The sequence below is a fragment of the Heterocephalus glaber genome, unplaced genomic scaffold (assembly GCF_053883595.1).
Source record: "Heterocephalus glaber isolate CG9 unplaced genomic scaffold, H.glaber_assembly_v1.0 deba00001564, whole genome shotgun sequence".
NCBI lineage: Eukaryota > Metazoa > Chordata > Mammalia > Rodentia > Bathyergidae > Heterocephalus > Heterocephalus glaber.
The window spans coordinates 23,124,541-23,138,777 of NW_028258351.1; the positions used below are offsets into that span (position 1 = coordinate 23,124,541).

A 14,237-nucleotide genomic window follows, 5' to 3' on the forward strand; every position below is an offset into this window, starting at 1 on the left:
ATAACCTAGAAAAAGACAATGATGGTCACAACTCCATGAGGCCCAACAGAGGGAAGCCACCAGACAAGGTAAGAAACTAAAGGGAAAGGGGGAAAAATAAGAAATAAAGGATCAAACAAAAGTAAAACATCATGACAAGGATGAGTCAATATCTATCAATTACATCCATCAATGTTAATGGCCTCAATTCACCATTCAAAAGAAACAGACTGGCAGAATGGATTAAGAAGCAAAATCCAACAATATGCTAAATACAAGAAACACACCTAACTCAAGAAGAAATTCATAGAATGAAAGTAAAAGGATGGAAAATAGTTTTCCATGCAACAGGAACCCAGAAAAAAGCAGGGGTAGCAATTTTATTTGCAGACAAAGTAGATTTCAAATCAAAACTAATTAAGAGAGGCAAAGATGGTCACTACATCCTTGTGAAGAGAACAATTCAAGAGGAAGAGATGACAATCTTAAATTCATATGCACCAAATAAGAATCCCCCCAACTATACAAAACAAATATTAATGGGCATGAAAAACCAAATAAGCACTAATACAATTGTAGTGGGGGACCTCAATACACCCCTATCACAGACAGATCATCTAGACAAAAAAGTAACAACAAAATTCTAGAACTGAACCAAGCTATGGAACAAATGGACTTAATAGATGTGTACAGAGTGTTCCACCCCACAAAATCAGAATATGGATTCTTTTTGGCTGAACACAGGTCATTCTCCAAAATAGACCACATTCTAGGGCCAGGGATTTAGCTGAGTGGTTCCACTGCCTGCCTCACATGCTAGCTCATAGGACATGTCTAAGTAAATGTAAAAGAATTGAAGTTACCCCCTGTATACCACAGTGCAATAAAATTGGAGATCAATAACATAAGAAACTGCAAAACCCCACAAACACATGGAAACTGAATAATACCCTCCTCAACAACCAATGGGTCACAGAGGAAATTAAAGAAGAAATTAGACAATTTCTACAAGTAAATGATAATGCTAGTACAACATACAGGAATCTATGGGACACAATGAGAGCAGTTCTACGTGGAAAATCATAATAGTGAATGCCCACATTAGGAAAACTGGGAGAACTCAAATAAATAACCTAATGCAGAACCTCAAGCTCCTAGAAAAAGAAGAGCATAACAAACCCAAAGCTTGCACAAGAGAGGAAATTATAAAGATTAGGACAGAAACCAATGCAATGGAGACTAAGAGAATGATACAAAACATCAATGAATCAGAGTTGGTTTCTCAAAAGAATAAATGAAATTAATAAACCTTTAGCCAACCTTATCCAAAAAAAGAAAGAAAAGACTCAAATCCATGCAATTAAGAACAAAAAAGGGGAAGTCACAACAGAACCAGCAGAAATCCAGAGGATCATCAATACCTACTTTGAGAACCTGTAGTCTAATACAATGGAAAACACAGAAGAAATGGACAGATTCCTAGATACATATGAATTGCCAAAGTTAAATGAAAAAGATATAGAAATTCTAAACACCCCAGTTAACAATGAATGAAATTGAAAATGTAATAATAAATTTACCAGCAAAGTAAAGCCCAGATCCTGATGGCTTCACTGCTGAATTCTACAAAACATTTAAATAAGAACCATCACCATTACTCTTTAAACTCATCAAGGAAATTGAAAGGGAAGCAATACTTCCAAATTCATTCCTGGAAGCAAGTGTTACTTTGATTCCAAAACCAGCGAAAGACCCAACCCAAAAAGAGAACTACAGGCCAGTCTCCCTAATGAACATAGATGAAAAAGTCCTCAACAAGATACTGCCAAACAGAATTCAGAGGGTCATCAAGAAGATCATACATCCTGACCAAGTCGGATTTATCCCAGGGATGCAAGGATGGTTCAACATATGTAAATCAATGAATGTAATACACTATATTAACAGAGTTAAGGACAAAAAACATATGATCATCTCAATAGATGCAGAAAAAGCATTCAACAAAATCCAACACCCATTCATGATAAAAACCCTACAGAAAATTGGAATAGAAGGTCTTTATCTCAACCCGATTAAGGCTATGAAAACCCAACAGCCAATGGCATACTAAATGGTCAAAAACTGAAAACTTTCACACTAAAATCTGGAACAAGACAAGGATGTCCACTATCACCACTCCTGTTCAATATGGTTCTGGAAACATTACCTACAGCAATTAGAAAAGAGAAAGACATAAAAAGGAATAAAGATAGGAAAGGAAGAAATTAAACTGTTATTATTTGCTGATGATATGATACAGTACATAGAAGACCCAAAAAACTCCACCAAAAGACATCTAGACTTCATTGACAGATTCAGTAGAGTAGCTGGATACAAGGTCAACATTCAAAAACCAATGGCCTTCTTATACACAAATAACAGACTTACTGTGAAAGAAATTAGGGAAACAATTCCTTTTGCAATAGCACCCAAAAAATGAAATATCTAGGAATCAATCTAACAAAAGAAGCAAAAGATCTATACAAAGAAAACTACAGCACTCTGAAGAAAGAGATCAAAGAGGATATAAGAAAATGGAAAGACATCCCTTGTTCCTGGGTAGGAAGAACCAATATAGTAAAAATGGCCATACTTCCAAAACTACTATCTAGATTTAATGCAATGCCAATTGAAATTCCAACAATATACTTCACAGAACTAGAGAAAACATTCCAAAAATTCATTTGGAACCAGAAGAAACCTAGAATAGCAAAAGCAATTCTAGGCAACAGAGACATGGCTGGACTTATCATAATTCCCAATTTGAAACTATACTACAAAGCTACTGTGACAAAAACAGCATGGTACTGGCAAAGAAACAGACCCAAGGAACAGTGGAATAGATTAGAAGATGCAGAAACAACTTCAGACATACTCAGCCACCTCATCTTTGACAAAGGAGCCAACCATCCTCATTGGAGGAAAAATAGCCTGTTTAATAAACAGTGTTTGAAAAACTGGATTTTAACCTACCAAAGATTAAAACTAGACCCATATCTATCAGCATGCACTAAACTAAAATCAAAGTGGATTAAAGATGTAAATATTAAAACAGAAACACTAAACCTTCTGGCAGATAAGTTAGGTAGAACTCTGAAAGATATTGGCCTAGGAAAAGACTTTATGAACAAAACCTCAGTAACATGGGAACTAGCACAAAGAATCAACAACTAGGATCTCGTCTTATAAAAAAGCTTCTGCACTTCAAGAGAAACCACCAACAGAGCTAAGAGACAATATACAAGCTGGGAAACAATTTTAGCAGCTGTAACTCAGACAAAGGACTACTATCTAGAGTATATAAAGAACTGAAAAAATCAGACCCCCCAAATTCAAAGACCCAATTCAAAAATGGGCATCTGAAATGAACAGACATTTCTCAGACAAAGAAGTAAAAGCAGCAAATAGATATATGAAAAAATGTTCAACATCACTGGTCATTCAAGAGATGCAGATGAAAACAACACTGAGATTCCACCTCACCCCACAAAGAATGGCTGCTATCAAGAAATCAACAAATAACAAATGCTGGCAGGGATGTGGAGAGAAAGGAACCCTTCTCCATTGTTGGTGGGAGTGCAGACTGGTGCAACCACTATGGAAATCAGTGTGGAGATACCTCAAAGAACTAGGGCTGGAGGTCCCATCTGACCCAGCTAGTCCCCTGCTGGGTATCTTCCCCAAAGAATTAAAAGAATCATCCCACAATGATATATGTGCACCCATGTTTATAGCGGCACAGTTTGTAATAGCTAAAACTTAGAAACAGCCCAAGTGCCCATCAACTGGCAACTGGATAAAGAAGATGTGGTTTTTTAAAAAAATGGAATACTACTCAGCCATAAAGAACAAGCAACTAGAGCTGTTTATAGCTAAATGAATGGATAATGAGGCCATCCTCTTAAGTGAAATAAATAGGACACACATGTGTAAATACCAAATAGTTTCTCTAGTGTGGGAAATTGAAAGTGTAAATAAGGATTAAAATGAATAATTGATAATTTGAAATAGGAAGAAAAGGTCCAAAGAGGTAGGTGAAGTGGGTGGGGAAGGGGAAAGGAAAGAAGGGAAAGGAAAAATTATGAGAAAAGAAAAACTGGAAACAAAGTCTATGTAAATAGGGAAGGGGGGAGGGGGGAGGGGGGAAGGGAGCACAGGTAATGAATGGGGAAAAATATAAGACCCAACATACATCATGTACAGGTACAAGCACCCAATGATAAATGTAAATGTATTGTATACCTAAAATGTACTAATAAAAGAATTTAAGCAAAAAAAAAAAAAGAAAGAAACAAAAAAAGAAAAGAAATTGGGAGTCTTAGATGAAATGACTCCAAAGGTCCTTTCATGTGTATTTGTACCCACAGATGCCTCTTTCACTGTTGTCAGCCAGTGTCTCTTATCCTCTAGTCTCCCCTTTGAGCCTATGAGTGGGAAACTGATGGGCTCAGTTTCTGTTTCCCTGTACACAGGCCATGCGCGATGGTTGTCCCAGACTTTGAGTTGATCTGCGAGATCATGCTGGTGGCAGAAGGATTCATTGAAGCCCGGATATTAGCCAGAAAGTTCATCACCCTTTACCAGTTGTGCAAAGAACTTCTCTCCAAACAGGTAGGATCTTCAGGGAGCCAATGCATTAGACATTTCTTATACAGAGTCACTGTACCCATAAGCGCATGGTAGTACATGCCAAACTCCCAGTACTATGGGGACCTGAGCAAGAGAATCACAAGTTCAAGCCAAGCTTGGGCAACCTGGGGACATAGTGAGACCCTGTCTCAAAATAAAAAATAAAAAAGGACTGAGGATGCAGCTCATTGTGAAAGCCCTGGGTTCAGTACCCAAAACCAATAAATAAATAAATAAATCTCTAAGTAGTTCTGCAATAAAAATTTGTGTGCATATTTTTGGGCACAGAACCTATTTTTATTGTAATATTTAGCAGCATTTCACAGACACCAATGTCTCACCAAGAAAAATTCCTGGAGGAAATGGTTTCTACCTGAATGGATAGGAGATGGAGAGGGTGTCAGGAAGAGAATTAGTGCTAAGAAGCCCCAGGTTTCCTTGTGCTGCTTGGCCTTACCTGTGGCTTCTGCCTAAGGCTGGTCCTCTCACAAGGAACCCCGGGACCAAGCATCTGCAAGGTTTATGCCTTGGGAAATTGCATGATGGCAAGGATAGCAAAGAAGCTTTCTTGAGCTATTCCCAATCAGTTTCACCTTCCCTTTGGGGTCATCTTGTGCTGATAACCTTTGCTGGCACAACACAGGCTCTCTCATCCCTGTGAAATCTGTTCAAGAGGGAAAAAGTCCCAAGGTCTTCGTATTTTCTTTCCTATTGTATGCTCTCTTGGTTCTCTACCACCACTGACTACCAGGTCAGTTATGTTCCAGTCTTCACAGCTCTATCCCCAACCTCTCTTTTCAGCTCTAAACCTGTATAATCAATGCTCTACACCACAGGTCTTTACAAAGAGCTTCAGCTCAGCACATCTGAATCTGTTCTCCCTTTCCAACTCCACCCCAGCCGATTTCTCCCATGTTCCACGATGTGGTCACTTGTCAGTGCCGGGTCCCTGAGAATCCCACTGACACTTTCCTCTTCCCCAGCCCTATATCTACTTATGAACAAACTAGGGTCGATTCCACACTATTGATATTTCTCAAATGAATCTCGTTTTCTTTCTATTTTCACTGTACCTCTTTAGTTCCAACACCTGTGTCTCAATTAAGCTACTGCAACTGCCTCTGTTCTAGTTTCTACAATTGTACTTCAGGTCCTGTAATCCATTCTTTAGCTACTCACTAGAGGAATTATTTTTAAATGCTCTTCACTGGTATTAGGGTAAAGACCAACAAACTCATCTCTGCTAACAGCTGTATGGTGCCTGGTCTACCTACGCTTACCTCTACAGCTTACCACTCATGGCTCTGTCCTTGGCCTTCCTTGCTGCATCATCATTGGTCTTCCTTGAGTTTCTTGAATTAAATTGATTTTCATGTCACTCTGAGCCTGTAGACATCCTCTTCCCCCTTCTTTCTTAACTGTAAGCTGAGTGTAAGCATTGGATTCTACCTCTTCCAATTTTCTTTAATACCTTTCCCTCAGAGAAATCTGATCCACAGCCTCAGGTACAATCTCCATGCCTTTTGTCTTTATTGCACAAAAAATTTTTCCTTTGTGGCATTCTTTGAATAGTGATCTGCTACAAAGCAAGTGACAGAATTTGGGACATGAACCTAGGTCTATTTGAGTTCAGACTCCACACTCTGCACCACATTCCACCACCTTCTCCCGGTTTGGGAGCCTCGTGTGGTCTGTGTCTGCTTTGGTGTCCTCACAGTTACAAAAGTAGGTAATGCCAGATAAGGAGCTAGAATTTTGTGGTCACAGTTTTCCAAGTTGTCAGTCATCTCCCATGCCTCTACCTGGCCTTCAGAAGTAACCTGTAATGTTCACTATCTTTAATTTGTCCCCTGACCGTGTGGTACTCTGCATCCCAGCAGCTTTGGTCTAACCTGGATTGCCCACATTGCTACAGGATCACTATGACTGGGGCCTGCGGGCCATCAAGTCTGTACTCATGGTAGCAGGATCACTAAAGCGAGGAGACCCTGACCGGCCTGAAGACCAGGTCCTGATGCGCTCCTTACGAGACTTCAACATCCCCAAGATTGTGACTGATGACATGCCTGTGTTCATGGGCCTGATTGGGGACCTCTTTCCCACCCTGGAGGTGCCCCGGAGGAGAGACCTGAACTTTGAGGCTTTGGTGAGGAAGGCAGTTGTGGACCTGAAGCTGCAAGCTGAGGACAACTTTGTGCTCAAGGTATGTGAGGCTTTCCCTCTCAAGACTTCTCTGCCTCTTAGTTCTTTTCTTGGATAATCAGTTATTCTTTGTCCTTGGTCCAAAGAATTTTTTTAATGTGCTGATACATATAGATAGAAACAATTCATTTCAGCAGTCTTTATTGCTGATCTTCAATGTGCAATGCATGGTAAGAAAAATAAGAAAGAATGGAATACCTCCTACCATGAGTATCAATAGGAAACAGATACATTTAAAAGTGTAAGAAAAAAGCTCAAACTTTACTGCAAATGTAACTCCTGGCTGTAGAATCATTGTGCTTTGTACTGTCTGCTGACGAGGCTGCAAGTGTTCGTGAGGACCCCAGGAAGCCATCTCCCTTTCTGTTAAAACAGTGCATTAATGAAGAAGGCTCCATTTGGATCAGATCCTTAATTGTGATTAAAATGGTCTCTAAAAGAATCAGATGTACTCAAGATCTACATCTTGATCAATGAGAAATTAAGGCTGCAAGGGATGGACTGACCACAAGGCAGGGTGAAAATGCCTAGGGAACAGAGTTCGATCCCTGGTACCTAAAAAAAAAAAAAAAAATGCCTAGGGAATTAACTGTACTGGCATTTCATTTGGGTTAGAATTCATTTTGAGTTTTTAGGACTTTGAATACAAAGTTCTCTACATTTTGAATGGCCTACCCCAATTCTTTTTTCCAGAAGTCTGTTATTTTTACTGTGCAATTTTGTATAAGCTAATGTCTTCAGGATGCAAAAAATGTTAGAAGTAGAAATCCCTTCATACAAACAAGTATGCCTTCGAGCAAGAGGAGACAACTGCCACCAGAAAAGGGCCAAGGGTTCTGAAGTTAAGAGGCATGGATAGATGTTTTTTCCCGTTCAGTAATATGTGTAAGAAGCATGTGAAAACCACTTTGGAGTTCACAAGTGGCTTTCCATTCTATATCACATTTGAGCCCCTCCCCAAGCCCCAACAGCCCTTGAGGCAAATGATGCAGGTGAGTTTTTTCACAGGTGAGGGAATGGAAACTCCATTACTTCTCCAAGATATTCCACTGGGATAGTTCATGGGGGAGAGCATGCACTCCTTAGCAGAACTTAGAGCAAAGGGGCAGGTTCCTTCTAGGCCCTCCAGGAGGTGTTTCTAGCACACAATACTTTTGGTGGTAGAGTTTGAGCCTTGGTTATATATAAATAGAATTAAGAGTGAATTAGAATATCTGTTTCCCATTATAAGTAGCTATCTGCTTTCATTTCCAGAATTTCTTTTTACAGAAGAGAGCAAAACATTTCCTGGTCCTCTGCAGCTGTGACTCTTTCTGTGGGTTGGCCCTTCCCCACTTCTCACTACCCTTTTCCCAAGTCCAGTGGAAAGACTGTTGAAAGTTAGAGGGGAGCAGGATGGCATTGTGGGTAGAAAGAAAAGGGCCAGCAGAAGAGTGAAAGTGAAAACAACAGGCACAGAAGGTTAAATATTGCATGGGTTCTCTTTTGTGAGAAACCTAGACTATAAATAATTTAAAGAAAAAAATTAAAGATAGATGATGTGAAACAGAGATATTATACTTTGTGGAGATGAAAAGGGGCTCTGAGGAGAAGGGGAGGCGAGGGATGAGGGGGAAGAGGAAGTAAAAATGATTAGGATGTGAGAGATGTATCTCTAAATGCAGATATGTAGATATAGCAATTCCCCAAAATGAATGTAAATCTTATGTATCTCTAACATATACTAATAAAGAAAAAAGAATGTAGGAAAAAACTTGGCTTGCCAACTACTGGAGTAATTCAACACCATGAGAGATCAAGGTCGACACATTCACATACACTTGCACACACACAACTGACCCCAGTGAACATAAGAAAGAGAACGTTTAAGATGTTCTCATTAGTATCCTTGAAGAAAATAAAGAAAATTGTACTCACAGAACAAGAATTGGATGTCTTCTTCAAAAGGACCTGTTGGAGAATTTTACAGAGCTCTTTGAAATGTAAAATTGTATCAGTATCAGTGGTGACACACAAAATTCAACAAGAGGACTGGAAATAAAGTCAAAGGAGTCTCCTGGGATGAAACTCTTTATGTATTTATGTTTATGTACAGTAAAATAAGTACATACAGAAAGAAACAGGCACAGAGTGTGAGAGGCAGATGACAATAGAACACTGAGCTAGGTTATCCAACATGTTACCAATGAGATTGTAGAAAACCTACTAGAGCTGTATGTCTGGACCAAAAAGACTCAGTACTGAACAGAGTAAATGTTCATAGACTTATACAGATACAGGTCATAATAGGATTTTAAGGGCTAAGAGTAAAGAATGAAAGTGGCCAGGCATAGTAGCTCAGATCTATAATCCCAGCACTTAGGAGGCTGAGGCAGGAGGATTGCTTTGAGTTTGAGGCCACCCTGGGCTATACAGTAAGTTCAAGGCCAACCTAAATTATGTAGTCAGACCCTCTCTCAAAAAACAAAACAGAAAAAAAAAAAAGAATGAAAGTATCCTGGTTGAGTGAGGAGGTATAAACATATTCCATGAAAGAAGCCATTCACTAAAGACATATTTTATGATTCTTCTTCTGTGAAATGTCCAGAATAGACAAAACAATGGAGGCAGAATTTACATCAGGGGTTGCCTAGGGCTGGGTAAGGACTTGAAGATGAAGACTGACTACTAAAGGATATGGGTTTCCTGCTGGGGAGATGAGAATGTTCAAAAATTGGATGGTTGTAAAGTTATGTGAATATGCTAAAAGCCCTTGAATTGTACACTTTTAAAGGGTGAATTTTATAGTACATAAAATATATCTCAATAATGTTGTTCAAATTAATTTTTAAAAATCAATGGAACCACAAAGTGGCTTTAATTCCTAGCAGTATAAGGGTCTGTCTGGTGGCACTGTTCAATCTGCTTGCCATGAGAAAAAAAATCTGAGAATATAAGACTCCTAGATAAGATACAGTCTCCTGTCAGCACCAGACACAGTCTTTTGGCACCAGAGCCCCACCTCGTCACCGTCTCCACCACTACTACCCTCCTCCTTACCAGTCCCAGGAGAAATACCGTGGTCACTCTGAGAGCAGACTCGGGATCTCCTACCACAACCTGCCTCACTCAGGGCTGATCTCATTTCAGACAGCAGCTTGGCTCACTGAAGAGCGGTTGGTGGGTAGGTGATGACAAATCCATCCCTCTGGATGTCTCCCCAGGTGGTCCAGCTGGAGGAGTTGCTGGCTGTGCGGCACTCTGTGTTTGTGGTGGGTGCCACCGGCACTGGCAAGTCACAAGTGCTGAGATCCTTGCACAAGACCTATCAGATCATGAAGCGCCGCCCCGTCTGGACTGACCTCAATCCCAAAGCAGTCACAAATGACGAACTCTTTGGCATCATCAATCCAGCCACACGAGAATGGAAGGATGGTAAGAGCAGGTCCCCCAAGGAAAAAGTTTCTGCTCTCCTAAGAGTTCCTTGGGCAAGTTTGGGTGCGGTGGAGTGAGCTGCAGAGTAGAGAAGATTAAACTGGTCTGTTTGGGGCCACAGAAGGCTATGAGAAGATGAGCAGAAAGGAAGAAGCCAATTTGGGCTGGGAGGGGAACCACAGCTTCTCAGATGGTCTCCCACCTCAGTGACCTCTTCCATCATCTGTTGGAGAGGACCTTGCCTTTTGCAGAGGGATAAAGAAGGTTAGGAATTCAATTGTGTTTTGCCGAGTGGAGCTCAAGCCGCTGTCTGGCAATGAACTGAAGGTATGCACAAGTTAGAGAAGCCCCAGGCCCATTCCTAAAGAAGTGCTGCAGACTAGCATCGCACAGAGGCACCTCTCTCTCTCTATGGGAATTGTCCCGGTGGTGATGGGGAAGCTGCACCTAGGGACACTGTGCCTGGGCCAGGTCCCTGGTGATGCTAAAGGTATCCTCCCACTCCCAGGAGGGTCCCAAGGGCTGCATTCCTGTCCATAGTGATTCAGAGGATTCCAGACCCATATTCACTCTGTGCTTCTGCAAGGCAGAAATCTCACCTTCCTCCTAAGGTTTAAATGTCTGACTCCATCAGAGATAAACTGTATTTCTTCTTTAATTTAGAAACTTCAGTCAGAGGCCTAAAGGAAGGGAATTTAATAAGCAGCATCTCTAATTTTTACTTCACTGACTATTAGTGAGGCTTAGCATCTTTTCCTTCTTATTGGTCTCAGTAATTTGCTCTTCTGTTTTATATTCCCTTGTCATACTGTATCAGTGTGTTAGAGTTCTTTGTATATCAAAGATACTAACTCTTTATTTGTCATAGGCATTGCTAATGCTTTTTCCTTACCTATTATTTGTCATATATAGACACTTCATGGCGTATTTTACCATGCATATTTTTTAAAGGAAATTATGTCTGTCTAGTCTTTTAGCATCTGAGATTTCTATTTAGTTTGTAACTCTTTTTAATTTTCAGCTACAGATATAGTATCATAAATTTGGTCAATAAGGATTATTTTTACATTAACATTTTTATCCATCTGGAATTTATTCTGGGGCTTAGTATGAGGTATAGTAGAAAATCAACTTTATTTCCCTCCAGATGGACAGTTGATTGTGGCAGCATCATTTATTAAGTAAACCATCCTTTCCCTTTGAATTTAAACACCAGCTTGTCATTTGTTAAATTCTGTACATGCTGAGATCTGATTCTGGGCTTTCTGTTATGTTCTACTCTCCTATTTATCTAATCCTATCTGAATGTCATTCATTCAAGATATAATCATTTTACAGTATATTTTAATATCTGATGATGTTGCCCCTCAGTGTTTATACTTTTCTTACATAGTCTCAGGCACTGCTTCTTCCATTTTAAATTTAAGCTTCATAATAAAGTTAACATTTTAAACTGTTAGAATTCTAAATAAAATGTTATTGAGTTTATACATTAAATTTGGGAAAATTGACAAAGATGATGTAGTAATCATAAATCTATAGATATTAAACAATATAACTTCAAAGAAAAATGAAATATAGCCTTTTAAAACTCTTAGGAAAACTTGACTAAGAATAAAAATACAGTGAGCTGGCCCTGGGGATTTAGCTCAGTGGTTCCGGCACCTGCCTTGCAAACACAGAATCCCAAGTTTGATCCCCCGTACCAAAAAAAAAAAAAAAACAGTGAGCTGTTAGAATATACCTTTTACAAAATTAGGTACTGCCAGTAAATTAAAAATAAGTATATGCATAGAGGAATTTGCAAAAACATCACACTCGATATAACACATAGTTATAAAACTTTGCATCATATAAGTAGAAAATATTCCTCTCTTAGTTGATCCATGGAACATTTGCAAAAATTAAAAATTCAGTTTGCTATAGAGAAATCTATATTGAAGTCAAAAGTATCAATTTATAGACCACATTCTCTGATAAAACAATAGAAACAACTAGCAAGAAAATAAGCCAAAATAATTTTACTATGTACCTGTAAATCAAAAAATGCTCTCTATTCCTGGATCAAAAAGAAAATTGCATTGCCACTAATAAAAAGAAGAGATATTATTCTTGATAAAACTCCCTGAAAATGTTATATATAAATACAAACTATTTCAAGAACTAAAGAGGAAGAGGAGAAGGAGGAGGAGGAGAAAAAATACTTCATAGAAAATCTGCAAGATACAACTAAAGACTATAAGGAAAAACTTTGAACTCTATTACAGAAGCCAGGCTGGAACTAGGGGAAATTAGTATCTCTAATAAGCAATTGCTCAAATTAAACTTGAAGAAAATTATGGCAAAAAACTAATAAAGATAAAATCTGAAATTAGTTAGAAAAATTATCAAAAATAAATATAAGTGAGAGAAGCTGAGCCCATCCCAGCACCCGAAAGGAAGCTCCCCCGCCGCCATCCCACGCTCCTAGGGCAGAGAAGGTGAGCTGGTCCCAGAACCTGGAAGGAAGCTCCCCCGCCGCCATCCCAGGCTCCTAGGGCAGAGAAGGTGAGCCATGCAGGCACCAGAAGCACCCCCTCCCCCCCGGGAAAATGAGAAGACATGTAAACAAGCCTCAAAAACAGATTTCTGGATCACCTACAGGAAGCCCAACGAGAAACAAGATGGAACAATCTGATACTCAACCACCTGGACTCTCTGAACTGGCAACAAAAGAGGATCTGGGAAAAATGAAATCAGAAATAATTGCTCAGATAATAGCAAAGATTGTGCTCATGGTGCAAGACATGATTAATAAATCTGAAGAGGACCCAGATAAAAAAATAGAGGATCTGAGGTACATGATGGAATCCCAACACAGGAAACAAATGGAATCCATAAAACAGATGCAAACAGATTTCCAAGAGATTAAAAACTCCATCGAAAGTCTGTGCAGCAGAATGAACCAATGTGAGGATAGAATTTCAGATATAGAAGACAAGACTGCCATTAGTGACCAGGAAAAGAAAAATTGCTTCAAAATTGTAAAGGAACATGAGAAATCAATCCAGCAGCTGCTAGACAATGCAAAGAAGAATAACATAAGACTGATTGGAGTCAATGAAGAAAGAGGAGAGAGTGCAGATGACATTAAAAAAACCGTTCACAGAAGTGATGGGAGAAAACTTCCCAAGGAGGGGAAAAGAACTTGACATAAGTGAGGCATATAGGACTCCAAATAGCCTTGATCAAAAAAAAAAATCAACACATAGGCATCGAATCTGTTGGATTCCAGAAATCCAACAGAAGAACAAAATTCTACAAGCAGTGAGAGAAAAGAAACAAATCACATACAAAGGAAAGCCCATCAGAATCACAGCAGACTTCTCAATGCAAACCCTCAAGGCAAGAAGAGCTTGGAGTGATGTATTTCAAGCCCTAAAGGAAAACAGCCTCCAACCCAGATTGATGTACCCTGCAAAACTATCTTTCAAAATTGATGGAGAAATAAGATACTTTCATGATAAAGAGCACCTCAGGAACTTCATGAATATCAAACTGGCACTCCAAAAAATTTTAGACAATACCCTAGGAAAAGGCAATGAGGATCACAACCCCAGGAAACCCAGCAGAATGAATCCACTGGGCATGACAAATTAAAGGCAAAGAGGGAGAATCCAACAAAAAGAAAAAGTCATGACAAGGCTTTTAAAACTTTTAACTTCATCTCCCTAATGAGTTTATAATTCAATCTTGTTATTGTACTGATTAGTATTTTTCTGATTCTGGAACTGCACACCTTTCCTTGTGCTGTACTGGCTATTTATCATCTTCTTATGTCTACTTTTTAATTGGGTTGTCTATTAATGAGCTCTAAGAATTCTTTATATATTCTGGTCATAGGTTATATGCATTGTAAATATGGTGTGTTTAAGGACTACTTTTCATTTTAATGATGTCATTTAAAGTTCTGAATTTTGATGGAATCTCATTTA

The 14,237-nt window shown here is 39.2% G+C and overlaps 1 protein-coding gene across 14 annotated transcripts in view; it reads left to right on the forward strand.

The window, feature by feature from the left end:
- Dnah9 (dynein axonemal heavy chain 9) overlaps positions 1 to 14,237 on the forward strand; it is a 373,887-nt gene that overhangs the window by 145,336 nt on the left and 214,314 nt on the right. For 13 of the 14 annotated variants that reach the window (XR_002386940.2, XR_015443305.1, XR_015443304.1 and 10 more), the window contains 3 exons: positions 4,491 to 4,629; positions 6,563 to 6,850; positions 10,053 to 10,263. Coding sequence is in view for 9 of the 14 variants with exons in the window: in XM_087192015.1 (XP_087048141.1) it covers positions 4,491 to 4,629; positions 6,563 to 6,850; positions 10,053 to 10,263 (638 nt within the window). In the remaining 5 variants the exon portion in view is untranslated. The remainder of the gene's footprint in view (positions 1 to 4,490; positions 4,630 to 6,562; positions 6,851 to 10,052; positions 10,264 to 14,237) is intronic. The other variant, XM_087192019.1, reaches the window with a different exon arrangement.